Source organism: Hordeum vulgare, chromosome 2H (genome assembly GCF_904849725.1).
Source record: "Hordeum vulgare subsp. vulgare chromosome 2H, MorexV3_pseudomolecules_assembly, whole genome shotgun sequence".
Classification (NCBI taxonomy): domain Eukaryota; kingdom Viridiplantae; phylum Streptophyta; class Magnoliopsida; order Poales; family Poaceae; genus Hordeum; species Hordeum vulgare.
In genome coordinates this window covers 23,743,556-23,765,363 of record NC_058519.1, presented here as the reverse complement: position 1 = coordinate 23,765,363, position 21,808 = coordinate 23,743,556, and the positions used below count along the sequence as shown (strand labels likewise).

The 21,808-nt window shown below is 45.7% G+C and overlaps 2 protein-coding genes across 2 annotated transcripts; both read right to left on the bottom strand.

Annotated features, from left to right (window-relative positions):
• Positions 1-791: 791 nt before the first annotated feature.
• LOC123429324 (germin-like protein 8-14) lies at positions 792-1,523 on the bottom strand. Its single transcript, XM_045113376.1, has one exon. The coding sequence runs from the start codon at positions 1,475-1,477 to the stop codon at positions 839-841; it is 639 nt and encodes a 212-aa protein (XP_044969311.1). The 5' UTR covers positions 1,478-1,523; the 3' UTR covers positions 792-838.
• A 7,444-nt stretch (positions 1,524-8,967) lies between these two features.
• Positions 8,968-20,199, bottom strand: LOC123425093. The gene is made up of 2 exons (XM_045108761.1): positions 20,078-20,199; positions 8,968-9,700 (listed from the first exon to the last, which is right to left on the bottom strand). The coding sequence occupies exons 1-2, from the start codon at positions 20,197-20,199 to the stop codon at positions 8,971-8,973; spliced, it is 852 nt and encodes a 283-aa protein (XP_044964696.1). The 3' UTR covers positions 8,968-8,970.
• Positions 20,200-21,808: the final 1,609 nt, after the last annotated feature.

Genomic DNA, 21,808 nt, shown 5'->3' with positions numbered 1-21,808 from the left:
CTTAGCGGATGATTTAACTGTTATTTGAGTTAATAAAGTAATCTTCCCGTAAAAAAACATGTACGTCAGTTCTCCGGTTAATTAACTAATTGAAATATGTTTGTTGCTCAGTGCTTGGACTGTTTGGGCGCATAGTTGATATGATATAGCAGTATATATCAAGCTATTATATGAAATAACGCTATAAACCTTTTGTTTCGTTCGATAAAGATAAGGTATATAAATGACGTATTTTTTTTGCATGGTTGTAAATGGTGCATTCTAAATACATAAGAGTATGCACATCAACCTGTGGTTGCATTGTTAGAGGGATAGTGGTATCCTCAGCACACCAGAGTTTAAGACCTGTTGCTTGTATTATTCCTGAATTTCTGACAATATGCTTTCAGTGGGAGGAGACGTTTCCGTCAACAACGAGACATCAATGATGACTTTGTAAATCTCAAGATGATATGTCGTCTCAGTTTATTGAAAACGCTCATAGGGATAAGGTGTGTGCATGGGTGCGTTTATAAAGATGAATATGTGCACATGTATATAAACGCTTGTGTCTGTATTGTATTAAAAATTATATAAGAGTAAACTAACAAAAATAAAATACACAATCTCTGTTATATTGGTACGCGGTGAAAGATTATGATACATTTTGAAAGAAGAAGAAAAAATCTCAACAAAACATTATACAATAATAATTTAGGACAAGACAATTTTGACAAAACTAGAAAATGTTGCACGAATCTCCAATTGGCGATAGACGATGGATGCGTGCACGCACACTATATAACATAACATGCACCACACGGTGACACCAACAGAAACCACCTTGCAGAGAGCTTGATTAGCCGCTGCCGCCGAGCACGGACTTGAGCTTCTTGACCTGCGCGTCGTCCAAGAAGGTGACGGTCTCGACGACGGCGGACGGGAGGTTGTTGGCGAAGAGCGCGTAGTCGGTGATCTGCAGGCCGGGGTTGGGGCCGCTGAAGGCGACGAGGGCGACGGCCGAGGAGCCCCCGCCGTTGTACTGGTAGTGGAGCAGGCCCTGTGGGAAGACCATGATGTCGCCCTTGTAGAGCGTCTTTGTGTAGACCGTGTTGGAGGAGGAGCTGATGAAGCCGGCGAGGATGGTGCCCTCGGTGACGAAGAGCAGCTCGGAGGCGGCCGGGTGGGTGTGCAGCGGCACGACGCCGCCGACGGCGATGTCGAGCCTGGCGGCGGAGATGCCGAGCCCGTTCACGCCGGGGAACTGGCCGACGAAGGCCGGTGTGACGGCCGCCTTGATGAGGTTGCTGGTGTTGCCAGCGGTGGCCAGGCCGTGGTAGTAGAAGTCGCCCGCGCCGACGCCCGGCTTGCACGGGTACCCAGCGGGCGTGTCGGGGCATGCCAGGTCGGCCACGCAGAAGTCCTGGGTCAGGGCCAGGGCGGAGAAGGGCAGGATGAGGAAGGAGATAAGCACAGGGAGCAACATTGCGTTGGCCATTCTGGGCTAGCCTGCTCTGCTGAATGTTGGGTACGTACTGCGTGTGCTCTTGTGGTGTTTATATAGGACATGTATAAGGTGATAAGGGAGGAGACGCTTAGACGGTAGAGACGCACAGCTGGGCAAGGGTACGTACGTACTTCCTTCGCTCCGAAGCACTTGAAATTTCGAGCTAGGTTTGTTGTAATTCAAACATCTTCATGTTTTTTGTACTCTCTCCGTTTTATTTATTCCGCATATTAGCTGTGACCTGAGCCAACTTTATGGCTAGGTTTGTTCTAATTCAAACATGTTCCAAGATTTAGTACTCCTCCCATTTTTATTTACTACGCATATTAGTTGTGACATGAGTCAAACTTTATAAAGTTTGAGCAGATTTATCAAAAACAATCTAAACTTTCGCAATAAAAATATAGATGGTATGATAATATATTGAATGGCTATTTCAATGGTATTGATTTGGTATTGTCGCCTAAGATGGCCTTGGTATAAATGAAAAGAACCGGATAGACTTTGGGTGGGCCTAGGTAACCCGTAAACGGAAGAGGATATGGATTTCTTCTACTCCTTCACGATCATCATCTTGGGCAACGGAGCCAATACACCTTTGACTAAGTTCCCCCTGGCTGCTTGGGAGGAAGCCAAAAGACATCGCTCCTCTAATCTCCGAGGCCCCCATGCGCAAGACTTGAAAAGTTAGGGATGCTCTAAATGGGAATGCTTGGATTCTGAAGATCAAGCGCAACACTGTCATCATCGCCAACCACATATGCCAATTCTTCATCCTGTGGATGCTTCTGCATGACATTCACCTTGATGATCAAACCGTCGACGACATCGTATGGAAGCACACTAACGATGAGGTTTATTCGGCGGCAACCGCGTACAGGGCTCAATTCCTTGGGCTCACGCTCTCGCCAATGGGCTTCATGATCTGGAAAGCTTGGGTTCATCCAAAAGTTAAGTTCTTTGCCTGACTTGCTATTCAAGAATGGATTTGGACCGCCAACAGACTGGAAAAGCGTGCTTGAGAAAATTGTGGGCTTTGTCCACTCTACAAGCGAGAAGGCCAGACGGTGCCCATCTCTTCTACAAATGTTGTTACACCATCAGGCTGTGGAACTCGGTCATTCTCAAGTTCTCCCTCACGCACATGAACACCTCCTCCTGGAATTTGGATGGACCCGTCCTGAAATGATGGGACAAGAGGACCGGTTTGCACAACCCCAATCGACGTGCTTTGACCTCCCTCACCATGCTTGCCTCCTGGAGTATCTGGAACGAACGTAATGTTAGATTCTTCGTAACAAGAGCGCACCACCTCCCATACTTCTGCAGGCCTTCATTGACGACGCCAAGCTTTGGGTCAACGCGGGTGTCAAAAAATTAGGGTCTATTATAATAACCGAGTAGTTGTCATGCGGAGCATGTGGGCGACCTGTGACACTATAAAACTCTTCTCTCTTCTTTAATGAATGAGACAAATCTTTTGCCTTTGTTTTGAATTCTTTTTATATAAACTTGATCAAAGTGTAAACAGTTTAACTCGAGAGAAAGCTAATATGTGAAGTAAATAAAAATGGAAGGAGTATAAGAAAATTGTATCAGCATCTACAACGTCAACTATATATATTTTGTGGTGAATCTTGAAACCGAGGTATATTCTTCTATATGCTTGTTCAAACTTAAAGCAGTTGCCTTATTGCAAACCTAGAACTTCAAGTATTTTCGAACGGATGAGGTAGCCAGGTAGGAGAATGTAACGTGAGTGATATTGGGCGAGGCGCGACGGCTTCTGTGCCCGTGCACGTATGGCACACCGGCGGGATAGTACCCGTGCATGCATGGCACTGTCAGGATTTGTGGGGAGAAGCGCGTAGGGCAGCCAGTGGACAAACTTCTATAGCTGTTCATGGTCCCAAAATAGGACCGCTTTGATGAAGGAAAACTCTTGCAAGGCTGCATTATTAGGGAATGACATGACACGATGAGCTGTTTTCCCAGTGAAAGATGGATATATATGAACATACTCATTCTCTCATGCAAGGTAAGTTGCTAGTGCGAGAAGATTGAACGCATGCATACGTAAAGCCAGAACTTGGTGCGGTAACTTTGTTGGTCATCTCTGGGTTTCCAAGTTTCTGGAGTCAAAAATTGCACCGTTCTTTTGTTGCTTTGCTGCAAAACAAAGATGCTATCAGTGACCTGGTGCGTAGCTTAATCATGTGAAATTTTAACTGCTAGTATAGGTTCCACACGCTTTCTATCTAGATTTTGTAAGTCATCGACAGGATATTATGCGATGCTATATGTACTTTCTGGACCAGCAGGCAAGCGCAACTTGCGAATTAGTTTTGTTTCTTGCTTGGCAGGGACCTGTCCAGACGTACAGCTAGTGCTTTGTTCCAATATCTTCTATATACACAGACAAAACCTACTTTATAATCTTGACAATTGTGTCTCTTATGACGCTGCTGGAATGAGAGAAACAGTAGGGATCATGGTGGCCAACCAGAGTCTGTGGATGAGACGAGATAACATACCTGATCCAGATGCATGCAAACGGATGGGAGGTGTTTTAGGGGAAATCGGCTGTCAGCCGGAGACCATGATGTTGGATGGACACCGCCTCCATCTACAGAATATGTTCAGATAAATTCTGATGGGGCCTTTGAACTGGTTCAGGTAATGGCAGGTGGCACAGTATTAATCTAGCTGGATAGTTTGTTATGGGGCACTGTGACTTCTTCAAACTTTGATCTCTCACCGATGGGGGCACTGTTTCCTGAAGCAAAACTACTCCTTAGACTTAAAACTGTGAATTTCGTGAGGTGTTTTTAGTCCAGAAAGAGTTCATGTTAACAATGTACTTTGGTTTGCCTACTTTGGCAGACGATCTAGTTGTCCGCGCAAATTAATGAGTAGATATTATTCTCCTCTCACAGTGAGGAGTAAATTGTCAAAAACTACCACATTTCGTGCAACCGTGACCAGTAGCTACCACTTTACGATTTTGTGCGGAAAACTATCAAAGTTTTCCTAATCCGTTGCTAAAAACTACCAAGTGTGAAAACTGCTCCATTAACCTCTTCTAAACACCTTTCCGACAATGTGGAGGTTGGGGTTCAGGTGTGGTGTGGCCGTGGATTGCAAGGGTTTGAGTGGTGGGTTGGCAATGTGGTGGAGAGACAACGTGAATGTTACTGGCAGGCCGTGGTGCCAATATTTCATCGATGCGGAGCTGGTCTGGGAGGGGAAGAACTATAGATGCACGTGTTTCTATGGTGAACCCAACACGGAGCTAAGGAAGAAGTCGTGGGATGCAATTCGGTATCTGCGGGCACAAGATAATCTTCCGTGGATATGTGTGGGGGATTTCAATGAAGCGCTATTCCTGACTGATCAACTAGGGGGTAATCTGAGACCGTTCTCGCAGATGGAAGCGTTTCGTGACTGCCTTGCAGAGTGTGACCTAGCAGACTTGGGTTTCACTGGGTACCCTTATACATGGAATAATAGGCGAGACGGGGAAGCAAACATACACGTTCGGCTTGACAGAGCTACGTGTACAGGGAATTTCCTTGATCTCTTTCCTGAGACGTTTGTCGAGCATCTAGTCACTGAAGAATCGGACCACCAGGCGATTGTAGTACATGTTCTTGAGGCTCCGACAGTTGCCCAGTGTAAGGGACCAAGGCGTTTTCAGTATGAGGAGGCATGGACAAAACATGAACAGTACGATGGGATGGTTCAAGCAGCATGGGAGGAAGCTCACACGGGTGATCTCGGCTTGGAAGGTGTCCATAATAGGCTCAAAAAGGTTTCAGGCAGCATGCAAAGGTGGGCTAGACAGGTATTCGGATCCATCCGCAAACAGATAGCTAAACTTAAAGAAAAATTAGGTGATGCACGTATTAGGGCAAACAACACTGGTTCCTCACTGGAGGTCAGGACTTTGGAAGAACAACTCAAACAGATTTATGACCGCGAAGAGGTGATGTACAAGCAAAGATCTAGGGTTGAGTGGCTGTGGGCCGGTGATCAAAACACCAAATATTTCCAAAACCGAGCCTCTCACCGCAAAAGAAAGAACACCATCCGAGCTCTGAGGAGAGAGGACGGGACCAAGTGCTCGGTGGATGTGGATATGCGAGAATTGGCAGCCTCCTTTTATGAGAAGTTGTTCATGTCTGAAGGTTCGACGGAAGGGCAATCGGTGTTAGACAATATACCTACGACAATGACTCAAGAGATGAACACCGCCTTAACCGCTCCTATAACTGACGAGGAAATTGGGGCGGCTCTTTTTCAGATGGGGCCAACTAAAGCCCCTGGACCTGATGGGCTACCGACACTTTTCTATCAACGACACTGGTCGCTGATTAAATCGGATGTATGCAGGGCTGTGAGAGAGTTTCTCGGCGGTGCTCCGGCCCCGGAGAGTTTTAACTCGACCACCATTGTGATGATTCCGAAGGTTAACTCACCGGAGTTACTTTTGCAGTTTAGACCTATCAGTTTATGCAACGTTTTGTACAAGATTTGCACCAAGGTCTTGGCGAATAGACTAAAGGGCATTCCACCCTCCCTCATCTCGGAGGAACAGAGCGCCTTCGTCCCGGGTAGACTTATCACGGACAATGTGTTGGTAGCTTATGAATGTGTCCACGCCATCCGTACCAGGAAAGCGTAAGAAAAAGAATCTCTGCGCGGTAAAGTTGGATATGATGAAGGCCTATGATAGGGTGGAGTGGATTTTTCTGGAACAAATGATGGCAAAGTTTGGGTTTAATCCCCATTGGATAGCTATGATCATGCGGTGTGTTACTTCTGCGAGATTCTCGGTCAAGCTTAATGGAGGTTTATCGAGAAGTTTTTTACCTTCACGAGGGCTTCGACAGGGAGACCCACTATCACCGTACCTCTTCCTTTTCTGTGTGGATGGTTTCTCTGCTATGTTAAAGAAGGCTCAAATGGAGAAACGTATCTCTGGTGTGAAGTTTGGGAGCACTGGCCCCCGTATCACTCACCTGCTTTTTGCAGATGATAGCATTGTTTTCCTCGAAGGGTCGAGAGGAAATATGGATACCCTTAAGCGGATTCTCACAACCTATGAGAAGGCCTCGAGCCAGAAAGTGAACTTGCAGAAATCATCAATTTTTTCGGGAAGGGAAGCAGAAATGGGATGAAGGAGCATGTCAAAAGGGTCATTGGAATCCAATCTGAAGCTCTTAGTGAGAAATATTTAGGTCTACCCACACTGGTTGGTAGATCCAAGGATGGATCCTTTCGGAATGTAACAGAATGCTCCAAAGGCAAAGTGAGTGGTTGGAAGGGGCAAGGACTGTCCAAAGCAGCACGAGAAGTTCTCATCAAATCGGTCCTGCAGTCGACGCCAACCTATTCCATGAGTTGCTTTCAACTGTCCAAAAAAATGTGCCGCAATCTTACTTCTATCTCATCCAAATTTTGGTGGGGGGCAATGAATGGAGAAAGGAAGGTGCACTGGATCGCGTGGCAGAAAATGTGCAATAGCAAGCGAAGTGGAGGAATGGGTTTTAGGGATCCAGAGGCGTTCAACCAAGCTCTGCTGGCTAAGCAAGCGTGGCGACTCCTTCAGGTTCCATCCTCCTTGTGTGCTAGAGTCCTTAAAGCGAGATATTTCAAGGCTTGCTCGCTCTTGGCGGCCACTTGCCCATCCGCTGGATCGTATATGTTTAGAAGCATTTTACACGGGCGTGATTTACTCAGGGAAGGTATCATCCGGAGAGTTAGCAATGGTTAGAACATCAAGATCCACCATGACCCCTGGATCCCTCGCTGTGGAAGCCCCTACCCTCTAGGGCAGCTCTATATGCATGGGATCACGCGCGTGGCCGATCTGCTGAATGAGGCGGGGAGTGATTGGAATGGCAGCAAGCTGGCGCATATGTTCACACCGTCGGATGTAGCAGACATCCAGAAGATCGCTATATGCGGCCCTAACAGAGAAGATCAAATAGCATGGAACTGTACAAAGGATGGCATATTCACCGTTAAGTCAGCTTATCATCTGCGTATGGCCATGAACTCTGCCAAATGAGGACAGCCTGGGGGCTCTAGCTCGGTGGCCAATCAAAAGGGATATCAGGCGCTATGGGCGACCGACGCACCGGGGAAGTCTAAGATTCATATGTGGCGGTTGATTCGAATGGTTTAGCAGTCAGCTCAGAACTTCACAGGCGGGGTATAAAGGAGGGAGTTTTCTGTGTTGCCTGTGGTAGAGAAGAAACAACACTCCATCGTTTTTGGGCCTGTCAACACTCGGTTCGGTTCTGGCAGCTGGTGGGAGAAGAACTGGGTGTCTCGCTGAGTACGCCTCCGATGGGTTGGCATCCCAACGGTCACTATCTTCCCGGTTACTTAACTGGTTTGCTGATGCTTCAGAGGAGGAGAAAGAAATCATGATCCAGGCGGTCTATGGGTTGTGGTTAGCAAGAAACAATACGCGCGATGGGAGGAAATTACAGCAGCCACATGAAATCATAACACAGCTGAGGATCCATCTTGTGGAGTGGAAGACGGCGAATGAGACCAGGGCGCCACGGTCGGAGCCACAACCTATCCATAAATGGGAGCCCCCTGATGTTGGATGGGTGAAGATCAACTCTGACGGCGCGGTCTCCAGGGCTGGAACAAATGGCGGAGGGGGGACTGTCTTACGGGACCATCACGCAACTTTTGTGGCTGGAGCTTGCAGTTTCTTCCCTGGCATTGTTGACCCTGAGGCGGTAGAGACGCTGGCTTGTAGGAAAGCAATCCAGATGGCGCTTGAGCAGAATATCCATCGAGTGCATCTTGAACTGGACTGCAGGACACTAGTGGCAAAGATCAACAATCCGGCAATGAACCTGTCTGCCATTGGGCCTTGGGTACAGGAAATCAAGACTGTGCTTTCTTCGCTCTTGGAGTTTAAAGTCACCTGGATTGGACGATCGGGAAATTTGGCTACGCATAAGCTAGCTAAAGTAGGGGTAGGCGAACAACATGATGCAATGTGGGTAGAATCCCCACCAGACTTTATACTTTCTGTAATTTCGGACGAGATTCCTAGCTATGGTTGAATAAAATGCCGAAGTTCCCCTAAAAAAACACCTTTCCGACATGTTGGGCCCACAAGTCAGGTTGACCATTAACTTTGACCGTTATTACAGATAGGACCCACGCGTCAGACCTTTCTTCCACCTCTCTCCACCCTCATGTGCATTACATCGAACAGGTTATGTGTGTCTCGTCGCAGAGCACGGAGAGCTCGAAGGCCGCCTCCTCCTCATCATCATCGGCCTCTGCATCGTCGCCGTCGTCCTCGGCGCGCTCCTGCCACGGCCAGTTCCGGCGCATCCTCTCCGGCCTCGCCCACGTCGTCGTCGACGAGGCCGCCTCCTCCAGCACCTTGCGCACCGCCAGAGTTAATGGTCAAACGATCCTGGAATCACCTAGCCTAGCTGCTGGTGCTAGCTATCATCGCCCTTGAGCTTCCTGACCTTGTCGAGGAATGCTTGCTGGCCGGGGAACGGGCTACCTCCCTCGCCGCCTTTCCCCGGCGCCGCCCTCTCGCCACCGCGCCCCAGCCCCAGGATGTCCTTCTTTGCCGCCGCTCCAATGCGGGCCTTCCTCGGCGTCCTCGGTGCGCCGGCGTTCATGCCGAGCACGTCCAGTTTGGCCGTCCTCACCTGCTCCTCCCTCCTCGTCCGCATCCGCTCCCTCTTCTCGTCCCTCTTCCCCATCGGGCCGTCCAGGCCAGCCGCCCCGTTATCCAACAGGGCGTTGCCGCCGCAGGGGGATCTGTTGCCGCCGCCGTAGGAGGTCCTGAGGAGGCGGAAGTCGAGGCGGCCCCAGCCGTCCTCGACGGAGAGGTCCCAGCCGAAGCGCTCGACCATCTCCTGGAGCGGCCCGTCGCCGTTGTCATCGTAGACGTAGTTGAACTTGGAGTCGTCGTGGTGGAAGCGGTGCGCGTGCTCCCACTCGACCCGGTCGACGTAGACGGGGTCGTCGAGCACCTCGCGTGCCAGGCGCGCCCAGACCTCCCCGTAGTCGAGCTCCGCCACCACCCACCGCAGGTAGGACGGCGGCAGCGTGCCCAGCATTTGGCCCTTGTACTTGCCGAAGTCGATGACGCGGTCCCTCGCGGGCCGCGATGACGCGCCCAGCGGCGCACGAGGTGCTGTAGGAGGCGGCCTCGTCCTCAAAGTTAATGGTCAACCTGACTTGTCAGCCCAGCATGTCGGAAAGATGTTTAGAAGAGGTTAATGGAGCAGTTTTCACACTTGGTAGTTTTTAGCAACGGATTAGGAAAATTTTGGTAGTTTTTCGTACAAAATCGTAAAGTGGTAGCTACTGGACACGGTTGCGCGAAATGTGGTAGTTTTTGACAATTTACTCCACAGTGAGCCATATCATTAAAAGAAATTGTACCCGACCGTTAGATTTGCTAGCTTCCTCCACCAACTGTTGTCACATTTGGAAATTGAGAGGCTCTCCACCATACAACAAGCAAGTAATCCATGCATGCAATCTACTCCCTCTGTATCTAAATACTTGTAGTTGAAGAGAATTAGACTAGTTTTCTCCAACTATAAGTATTTTGGTACAGAGAGAGTAGCTGATTGAGTCTTTAATCCATCACATTTAATTGTTGCATGTTTTAACTTTTTATATTAAGTTCTTATAAAGCTTATGGAAGAATTTTATTATAGTATCCAACTGTAGTTGAAGAACTTTAATTCTACGGTTTTTTTACTTTTTAAGTTTACAGTACCAAACAAAATTTAATTCGTCCAAAACTTTCTTATGATTTTTTCTGGATCAAAAGAAGATCTGGAAGCTTCGGGAGAAGGCCGGAAGCCACACGAGGCAGGCACAAGCCAACAGGGCACGACTGGGGGGGGGGGGGGCGTTGGCGCCCTGTTGGCTTGTCCCTCCCTGGTGGCCCCTATACGTCCGTTCTCTGGCCTATAAATTCATATATTCTCCAAAAATCCTAAATATCAGAGAGAAACATTTTTTCCGCCGCCACAAGTCTGTCTACCATGGCGATCCCATTTGGAGCCCAGTTCCGACATCCCGTCAGAGGGGGATCAATCACGAAGGGCCTCTTCGTTAACCTTGCTGCCCTCGTGATGATGTGTGAGTAGTTTACCACAAACCTATGGTTCCGTAGTTAGTACCTAGATTTCTATGTCTCTCTCTCTCTCTTTCTTTACTTTCAATACAATGATCATCACATCTTCGCTTTGATCTATGCGATGTAATTATTTTGTATGGTTTGTTTGTTGGGATCAGATGAATTGTCGATTTATGTTCAGATTATTCATGAAAAGTTTTCAGTCTTCTCTGAATTTTATGATTCTTATATGCATGATCATCATAGCTTCGTAATTCATTCCGATCTATTAAATTTCTTTGGCCAAGTAGTTTGGTATTTCTTCAGTGAGAGGGGTGTGTTGTAGTGGGTTCACCTGACTAGTTTCTATATCCCAGTGTTAGAAGGGGGCAAGTTGCATCTTTGCGTTGTTGCCACTAAGGATAAAACGATGGGGTTTATTCATATTTGTTGAGTCTACATCATGTCATCGTTCTTCGAACATTACTCTGTTTGTCATTAACTAATATGTAGAGAGGTGATACGTCTCAAACGTATCTATAATTTTTGATGGTTTCACGCTGTTATCTTGTCTTCTTTGGTTGTTTTATGTACCTTTTATATCTTTTTGGGACTAACTTATTAATTCAGTGCCAAGTGCAAGTTCTTGTTTTTCTGTGTTTTTGACTCTTTCCAGATCTGATTTTGGAACGGAGTCCAAACGGAATAAAAAACCCGAAATGATTTTTTTCCCGAACGGAAGAAGATCAGGGGGCCTCTGGGCCAAGCCAGGTGGGCTCCAGGGAGCCCACAAGCTCCCACCATGTCACCAGGGGGAGGCGGCGGTGGGCAGGCTTGTGGTCTCCTTGGCCGCCCCCTGACCTAGGTCTTTGGCCTATAAATTCCCAAATATTCCGCAAAAAATCAGGGGAGCCTCGAAAATACTTTTCCGCCTCCGCAAGCTTCCATTTCCGTGAGATCTCATCTGGATACACTTCCCGGCGCCCTGTCGGAGGGGACTTTGGAGTTGGAGGGCTTCTTCATCATCACCATCGCCCCTCCAATGACTCGTGAGTAGTTCACTTCAGACTTACGGGTCCGTAGTTAGTAGCTAGATGGCTTCTTCTCTCTCTTGGATCTTCAATACAAATTTCTCCATGATCTTCATGGAGATCTATCCGATGTAATCTTCTTTGGAGGTGTGTTTGTCGAGATCCGATAAATTGTGGATTCGTGATCAGATTATCTATGATGTATATTTGAGCCTTTGCTGATTTCTTATATGCATGATTTGATATCCTTGTAAGTCTCTCCCAGTCTTGTTTTTTTGGCCAACTAGATCTATGATTCTTGCAATGGGAGAAGTGCTTGGTTTTGGGTTCTACCATGTAGTGACCTTACCCAGTGACAGTAGGGGCAGCAAGGCACACATCAAGTAGTTGCCATCAAGGGTAAAAAGATGGGGTTTTATCATTGGTTTGATATTATCCCTCTACATCATGTCATCTTGCTTAAGGCGTTACTCTCTTCTTCTGGACTTAATACACTAGATGCATGCTAGATAGCGGTCGACGTGTGGAGTAATAGTAGTAGATGCAGACAGTATCGGTCTACTTGTTTTGGACGTGATGCCTATAGAAATAATCATTGCATAGATATCGTCACGACTTTGCGTGGTTCTATCAATTGCTGGACAGTAATTTGTTCACCCATCGTCTACTTGCTTTCATGAGACAAGCCAATATCGTCACGACTTTGCGCGGTTCTATCAATTGCTCGACAGTAATTTGTTCACCCATCGTCTACTTGCTTTCATGAGAGAAGCCAATAGTAAACACTACGGCCCCCGGTTCTATTCACATCCATCGTTTACATCTTCGCTTTTACTTTGCTTTGTTACTTTGTTGCTTTGATTCTCACTTGGCAAACAATCTATAAGGGATTGACAACCCCTTCATAGCGTTGGGAGCAAGTTTTTGTGTTTGTGCAGGATCTTGTGATACTCCTCCACCGGATTGATACCTTGGTTCTCAAACTGAGGGAAATACTTACCACCGCTGTGCTACATCATCCTTTTCGCTTCGAGGGAACACCAACGCAAGGCTCCAAGGCCACGGGGGAAATCCTTTGCATACTTGCCTAGGAAGTCTCTTAAGGCGTAGCCGCAGCTAAAGGATTCCTGGTGCCGTCAACACGACAATTTCTGGCACCGTTGCAAGGGAAGCACAGTTGACATCAGAAGTATTTTTGGCGTCGTTGCCGGGGAGGAGGATCGCTTGCTGGGGAGGAGCACGTCAAGATAATTTCCCGACAACGTGCCTATTTCTGGCGCCGTTGCCGGGGAGGAGAAATCAAGATCTATCCAAGTAGGTCTCACAAACTCTTCTCTTGCATTTACTTTTGTTGCCAGTTACCTCTCGTTTTCCTCTCCCCCACTTCACATTTGCCGTTTTCAGTTGCCTTTCTCCTTCGCCGTTTTCTTTTGCCTTTTGTCGTTTCCCTTTGCCGGTTTTCTTGCTTGCTTATGTGCTTGTTTGTTTGTTGAAGTCATCATGGCTGAAAACACCAAACTTTGCGACTTCTCGAGCACTAATAAAAATGATTTTATTAGTACTCCGATTGCTCCCGCCACTAGTGCGGAATCGTATGAAATCAACGCAGCTTTGCTGAATCTTGTTATGAAAGAGCAATTCTCTGGCCTTCCTAGTGAAGATGCCGCATCCCATCTCAATACCTTCATTGAGCTTTGCGATATGCAAAAGAAAAGAGATGTGGATAATGACGTGATTAAGTTGAAACTTTTTCCTTTCTCGTTGCGAGATCGCGCAAAAACTTGGTTTTCTTCTTTGCCTAAAGATAGTATTGATTCTTGGGATAAGTGCAAAGATGCTTACATCTCCAAGTATTTTCCGCCGGCTAAGATCATCTCCTTATGTAATGATATCATGAATTTCAAGCAACTTGATCATGAACACGTTGCACAATCTTGGGAGAGGATGAAGCTTATGATTAGAAATTGTCCCGCTCATGGCTTGAGTTTGTGGATGATTATACAAATCTTTTACGCTGGCTTGAATTTCGCTTCTCGCAATATCTTGGACTCCGCCTCAGGTGGAACGTTCATGGAAATCACGTTAGGAGACGCTACAAAACTCCTAGACAATATCATGACCAACTACTCTCAGTGGCACACTGAAAGGTCGCCTGCTAGCAAAAAGGTGCACGCTATAGAAGAGATTAACTCGCTTAGTGCTAAGATGGACGAGTTGATGAATTTGGTTGCTAGTAGAAACGCTACCGTAGATCCTAATGACATGCCTCTATCCTCTTTGATTGAGAGTAGCAATGCTAGTTTGGACGTGAATTTTGTTGGTAGGAACAATTTTGGCAACAGTAATGCTTTTAGAGGAAAGTATGTTCCTAGGCCTTTTCCTAGTAACTCCTCTAACAATTATGGCAATTCCTACAACAACACTTATGGAAATCACAACAAATTATCCTCTGATTTAGAGAGTAATATCAAAGAGTTCATCAACTCCCAAAATATTTTCAATGCGTCCATAGAGGAAAAACTACTCAAAATAGACGATTTGGCTAAGAGCGTTGATAGGATGTATTGTGATATTGATGCTTTGAAAGTTAGATGCGCTCCTCCCAACGTCAACTTGAATGAAACTTTGAAAGCTATGCGTATCTCCATGAATGAGAGCAAAGAAAGAACCGCCCAAATTCGCGCTAGACATGAATGGTTTAAAAGGGTGCATTCTAGTGATGCAAATCACGAAGATCTTAAAGTGCTTGGTGTGTCTCTTCTTGAATCTTTGTTTTCGCGTGTCAAACCTACTTATGGAGGGGCTGGATATGAATCCACTGTGGTTGAAAAACGCCCCAATGATTCGGAGTCCACCTATCTTGATGATAAATGTGTGGAGAGTGGAGTAGAAGAAGTCAAAATTTTGGGTAATAATGAAACTCCCACTTTGGATTTCAAGGAATTCAATTATGATAATTTCTCCTTGTTTGAATGCATTTCTTTGATGCAATCCATTGCAAACTCTCCACATGCTTATAGCCAAAGCAAAGCATTTACCGCGCATATCGTAGATGCTATGATGAAATCTCTTGAAGAGAAGCTCGAACTAGAAGTCTCTATACCTAGAAAACTTCATGATGAGTGGGAACGTACTATCAAAATCAAGATAAAAAACTATGAGTGCAATGCTTTGTGTGATTTGGGTGCTAGTGTTTCCGCGATTCCAAAGTCTTTATGTGATATTCTTGGTTTTCATGAGATTGAAGAGTGTTCTCTTAATTTTCATCTTGCGGATTCTACTGTCAAGAAACCCATGGGGAGGATCTTATGTACCCGTGGATTTCATTGTACTTGACATAGATTGCAATCCTTCATGTCCCATTATTCTTGGTAGACCTTTTCTAAGGACTATTGGCGCTATCATCGATATGAAGGAAGGGAATATTAGATTTCAATTTCCTTTAAAGAAGGGCATGGAGCACTTTCCTAGAAAGAAAATAAGATTTCCTTATGAATCTATGATGAGGGCTACCTATGGTTTGAGCACCAAAAATAACTATACGTGGTTCCATCACTTTCGCCTAGCTAAGGGCGTTAAACAAAAGCGCTTGTTGGGAGGCAACCCAACGAATTTATCCTTTTTCTTTCTGTTTTGTGTTTTCCACACTTTCATAATTCTGTTATGATTGTGTTTTTGTGTTTCTTTTTGTGTTTGTGCCAAGCAAAACCGTTATGATTAGTCTTGGGGATGATCATTTGGTCATGCTGGAAAAGACAGAAACTTTCTGCTACGAAAAGAATTTTTATTTTTGTTCTATAAGAGCTTTTGAGTTGATTCTTTTTGCTTATGATTGCTACGCAAATTCTTCAGACTGTCGTAATTGTTCAGAATTTTTGAAGTACTAGAGGTATACGAAATATACAGATTGCTACAGACAGGTCTACTGTTAACAGATTCTGTTTTTGTTGTGTTGGTTGCTTATTTTGATGAAACTATGGATAGTATCGAGGGGTATTAGCCATGGAAGATTGAAAGTACAGTAATCCAACATCAGCACAAGTAGAATTTCAGTCTGCTACAGTACCTAAGGAAGTGGTGGTTTGCTTTCTTGTACTAATGTTATCACGAGTTTCTGTTTAAGTTTCGTGTTGTGAAGTTTTCAAGTTTTGGGTGAAGTTCTTATGGACAAAGAGATAAAGAGTGGCAAGAGCTCAAGCTTGGGGATTCCCAAGGCACCCCAAGAGATTCAAGGATGCTGTAAAAGCCTAAGCTTGGGGATGTCCCGGGAAGGCATCCCCTCTCTCGTCTTCAATCCATCGGTAACGCTACTTGGGGCTATATTTTTATTCACCACATGTTATGTGTTTTTGCTTGGAGCGTCTTGTATCGTAGGAGTCTTTTATTTTTGTTGTGCCACAACCATCCTTGCTGCACACCTAGAGAGAGAGACATGGACGCACCGTGATTTTGTCGAGCTTCACTTATATCTTTTGGTAGACAATTCAGCTCACATGTGCTTCACTTATATCTTTTGAGATAGATACTTTTGCTCTATGTGCTTCACTTATATATTTTAGAGCACAGCGGTGCGTGGCTTGGTAGTTGATATATGCTTTGAAAGTAGTCTCAGAAGGGGTAGTTATCCAAAGGGATACGAAAACTTACACCTTCATGTGCATTGAATAGTTAGAGAAGTTTGATTCATCTCAATTAGTTTTGAGTTGTGGTTATGGTAATATTGAAGTCATGCTAGTAAGGTGTTGTGGATCTAGAAATACTTGTGTTGAAGTTAGTGATTCCCGTAGCATGCACGTATGGTGAACCGCTATGTGATGAAATCTGAGCATGATTAGTCTATTGATTGTCATCCTTTGCGTGGCGGTCGGGATCACGCGATGGTTTATACCTACCAACCCTTCCCCTAGGAGTATGCATTGAATGCTTTGTTTCGATTACTAATAAAACTTTTGCAACAAGTATATGAGTTCTTCATGACTAATGTTGAGTCCATGGTTTAGATGCACTTTCACCTTCCACCATCACTATCTTCTTAGTGTCGTGCAACTTTCGCTGGTGCACAAAACCCACCATTAGCCTCCCTCAAGACAGCCACCATACCTACCTATTATGGCTTTTTCAAAGTCATTCCGAGATATATTGCCATGCAACTACCACCATGACATGTGCCGCCATGTCTACATTGCCATTGCATGAGCGTAAGATAGCTAGCATGATGTTTCCATTGATGTCTATGCCATGCTAGATCATTGCCACCGTACACTACCGAAGGCATTCCATATAGAGTCATCGTTACTCTAAGTTTTGAGTTGAAAGTGTGATGATCATCATTAATGGAGCATTGTCCCATGTGAGGAAATAAAAGAGGCCAAAGAAGCCCACCAAAAAAAGAGAGGCCAAAGAGCCCACCAAAAAAATGAGAGAAAAAGAGAGAAGGGACAATGCTACCACTTTTTCTACACTTGTGCATATTAAGCACCATGATCTTCATGATTTAGAGTCTCTCGTTTTGTCACCACCATATAGCTAGTGGGAAATTTTCATTATATAACTTGGCTTGTATATTCCTATGATAGGCTTCCTTAAAATTGCCTTAGGTCTTCGTGAGCAAGCAAGTTGGATGCACACCCACTAGTTTTCTTTAAGAGCTTTCACATACTCGTAGCCTTGGAGGTTTCCTCCTCCGAACGCGAAGGACTTCGATTTTCCGTCAACAAAGTAACGAGTGCATCAATTGTATGGCAATCCCTACTCATTCACATTGATATCTATTGATGGGCATCTCCACGGCTCATTGATACGCATATTTAATGTGACTATCTTCTCCTTTTTGTCTTGCAACCCCCACCACATTCCACACCATCTATAGTGCTATAGCCATGGCTCACGCTCATGTATTGCGTGAGAGTTGAAAAGGTTTGAGAAAGTAAAGGTGTGAAACAATTACTTGGCCAATACCGGGGTTGTGCATGATTTAAATTCGTTGTGCAATGATGATAGAGCATAGCCAGACTATATGCTTTTGTAGGGATAACTTTCTTTTAGCCTTGTTATTTTGAAAGTTCATGATTACTTTGCTAGTTTGCTTGAATTATTATTATTTCCACGTCAATAGCAAACTATTGTTTTGAATCTAATGGATCTGAACATTCACGACACATAAGAGGAATTACAAAGGACACCTATGCTAGGTAGTATGAAAGCATCAAAAATTCATTCTTATCACTTCCCTACTCGAGGACGAGCAGGAGTTAAGCTTGGGGATGCTTGATACGTCTCAAATGTATCTATAATTTTTGATGGTTTCACGCTGTTATCTTGTCTTCTTTGGTTGTTTTATGTACCTTTTATATCTTTTTTGGGACTAACTTATTAATTCAATGCCAAGTGCGAGTTCCTGTTTTTTCTGTGTTTTTGACTCTTTGCAGATCTGATTTTGGAACGGAGTCCAAACGGAATAAAAAACCCGAAATGATTTTTCCCGAACGGAAGAAGATCAGGGGGCCTCTGGGCCAACCCAGGTGGGCTCCAGGGAGCCCACAAGCTCCCACCACGCCACCAGGGGGAGGCGGCGGTGGGCAGGCTTGTGGCCTCCCTGGCCGCCCCCTGACCTAGGTCTTTGACCTATAAATTACCAAATATTCCGCAAAAAATCAGGGGAGCCTCAAAAATACTTTTCCACCGCCACAAGCTTCCTTTCCGCGAGATCTCATCTGGAGACCCTTCCCGGCGCCCTGTTGGAGGGGGCTTTGGAGTTGGAGGGCATCTTCTTCATCATCATCGCCCCTCCAATGACTCGTGAGTAGTTCACTTCAGACCTACGGGTCCGTAGTTAGTAGCTAGATGGCTTCTTCTCTCTCTTGGATCTTCAATACAAAGTTCTCCATGATCTTCATGGAGATCTATCCGATGTAATCTTCTTTGGCGGTGTGTTTGTCGAGATCCGATGAATTGTGGATTCGTGATCAGATTATCTATGATATATATTTGAGTCTTTGCTGATTTCTTACATGCATGATTTGATATCCTTGTAAGTCTCTCCGAGTCTTGGGTTTTTTTGGCCAACTAGATCTTTGATTCTTGCAATGGGAGAAGTGCTTGGTTTTGGGTTCTACCATGTGGTGACCTTTCCCAGTGATAGTAGGGCACCAAGGCACACATCAAGTAGTTGCCATCAAGGGTAAAAAGATGGGGTTTTTATCATTGGTTTGAGATTATCCCTCTACATCATGTCATCTTGCTTAAGGCGTTACTCTATTCTTCTGGACTTAATACACTAGATGCATGCTCGATAGCGGTCGACGTGTGGAGTAATAGTAGTAGATGCAGACAGTATCGGTCTACTTGTTTTGGACGTGATGCCTATAGAAATAATCATTGCATAGATATCGTCACGACTTTGCGCGGTTCTATCAATTGCTCGATAGTAATTTGTTCACCCACCGTCTACTTGCTTTCATGAGAGAAGCCACTAGTAAACACTACGGCCCCCGGGTCTATTCACGTCCATCGTTTACATCTCCGCTTTTACTTTGCTTTGTTACTTTGTTACTTTCAGTTCTCACTTGGCAAACAATCTATAAGGGATTGACAACCCCTTCATAGCGTTGGGAGCAAGCTTTTGTGTTTGTGCAGGATCTTATGATACTTCTCCACCGGATTGATACCTTGGTTCTCAAACTGAGGGAAATACTTACCACCGCTGTGCTACATCACCCTTTCCGCTTCGAGGGAACACCAACGCAAGGCTCCAAGGCCACGGGGGAAATCCTTTGCATACTTGCCTAGGAAGTCCCTTAAGGCGTAGCCGCAGCTGAAGGATTCCTGGTGCCGTCAACACGACAATTTCTGGCGCCGTTGCAAGGGAAGCACAGCTGACATCAAGAGGTAAGCATAGAGGCACTGTTGAAGTGGAGTAATAGTAGTAGGTGCAGGCAGGAGTCGACCTATTTTCTTATGGACGTGATGCCTATATATACATGATCATTACCATAAAAATCGCATAACTATCCGCTTTTCTGTCAATTGTCCAACAGTAAATTGTTTACCCACCATATGTTGCTTTTATGAGAGATGCCACTAGAGAACACTATGGCTTCGGGGTCTATTCACTTATATATTCAAAAAAATTATAAATTCCTTGCTATTCTTATTTGTCTTTTATTTTATTTTGCAGTTTACAATTCTCTATAATTATCTACACACCTCATTTGCTTGCAAATAACGAGATCAAGGGGATTGACAACTCTCTTGCCCGTGTTGGGTGCAAGTTGTTCTTTTGTGTGCACCACTCAAGACGGTTGATAATTGATATTCCTATTGGTTTGATGAACCTTACTTTCTTAACTGAGAGAAATACTTATCTGTATTTTGTTGCAATTACCCGTTCCTTCTTACGAAAAACCTAATGCGGATCGCAAGTATTACATGACGGGAACGAACCGGCCGCCTGCGGACCGGATCCAGGCCAGGGCGGCATTACTAGTTGGGCGCTCCGACTGCCGCATGGCAGGAACCAATTGGCCGCTTGTGGACCGGATCCAGGCCATGACGGCATCACCAGTCGGACGCTTCGGCTACTGCATGGCAGGAACGAATCAGCCACCTGTGGACCGGATCCAGGCCAGGCGCGCGAGATGAGTGGGGGCATGGAGATGTCGGGTGGTGGGAGCATGGAGGCGTTAGGTCGATAGCTCCTTGGCCGTTGCCAGATTGAGCGGCTGAGCAAAAGGATGCGGGTGAGCTTGCTCCGGCGGCGACTGCTAGTGCGAGTGAAAAGTTAGAGATGGGTGGGCAAAGAGAGACGAATGGGAGGGGAGAGGATAAATCGAGGCGCGTGGTGGGTGGGCCAGCGGGTGGGGCGGTGGGTGCGCCAACGGGTGTGAGAGAGATGCTGGTGGGGGCGCCACAAATCGTGCCACATCATTGATCCACGAGAATCCGCGTGTTGTGTTTTCTCTTTGCCGTATGTAGTTTGTTCTGTAGACGGCAAATCACTCATTTTGCCATCTGTAAAATAAAAACACAGACGACAAAGACTTTGTCGTCTGTCTTTATTTCTGCAAACAGCAAAGTGAGCTATTTGCCGTTTGTGAAATAAGAACGCAGATGGCAAAGTATTTCTGTCGTCTATCATTTTTACACATGGCAAATTAGGTCGTTGTAGTTAGCCTTTCTTTGCCATCAGCAGCAGTCGGGAAAACTGGTCTTTATCATTTGTCTCGACGAAATACTGACGACAAAGATCAGTATGGACGGCAAATCTCCTTCCCGTAGTGTGAGACACGTTTTCAATATATTTTTCTCCTCTAGAGCCAACATTAAGAATATTGGTTTAAATCATAATAAATCTAAAACTCACATAAAATTCAAGAAATTTAGCATGGCGTCATGATATAGCACAAATATAACGTGGTATTTTTGTGTCCACTCTCGAAAAAGATGCACACATTAATAGCTAACAAAAACATTTTGGAACAAAGAACTATTATGTTGCCACACAAACGGTTACATTATTTATAAACCGTGGGTGTACTACTGCCCATTTACGTGCTGCCACACATCGCACTCTTTACTGGCGAGGAGGTACCATGCGAGCAACTGTTGGGTTGATGGAAGGCATGCGATCTGGCCTTCGCTGCGCAGGCTCAGCGGGAAGCGTGCGAGCAGTACGCTACAGGTTCACTGGGAAATGAGCCCTTTGACCTTCATATGTGTCTGCCTTGCTTCCAACATGTCCATCAGTGACGTCCGAGCTGTTGTTTAATAGACGACTTGTCACCCACAATCCTCTATCATCGCCTCCCATTCCTCTTCATCATTCAGATCTCCACGCACCTATGTCATGTTGCACAAAGATCATATGCCACTAGTCTTCTGGATTGGCGAAGTCGACATCGGTCTGGAGGAGCTAGAACATAAAGATCAATGGGACGTCATGGACTTGGCCCTGGAAGAGCTGCATGCTGCAGCAGATGCTGCCCAGACGCACTCGCCGGCAACCATCCGCATGATATGCCAGCAACCATTGCCGTGGCGTTGACGGGTTAGTCGCCAAGCATCATCGCAGAGATGGAATTCGCGGGCGTTAGCGAGGTCCCCATGGACCCTAGCAAACTCGTGTACATGCACGCGCCAGCGCCTCCTCCAGTGCATGTA

Excerpts from the sequence above, each read along its gene's own strand:
- LOC123429324 (XM_045113376.1), bottom strand. The coding sequence starts at position 1,477 with ATGGCCAACGCAATGTTGCTCCCTGTGCTTATCTCCTTCCTCATCCTG.
- LOC123425093 (XM_045108761.1), bottom strand. The coding sequence starts at position 20,199 with ATGGCCTGGATCCGGTCCACAAGCGGCCAATTGGTTCCTGCCATGCGG. Across the intron at positions 9,701-20,077 it reads GGCCGGTTCGTTCCCGTCAT|GACGAGGCCGCCTCCTACAG; the intron begins GTAATACTTGCG and ends ATTAACTTTGAG.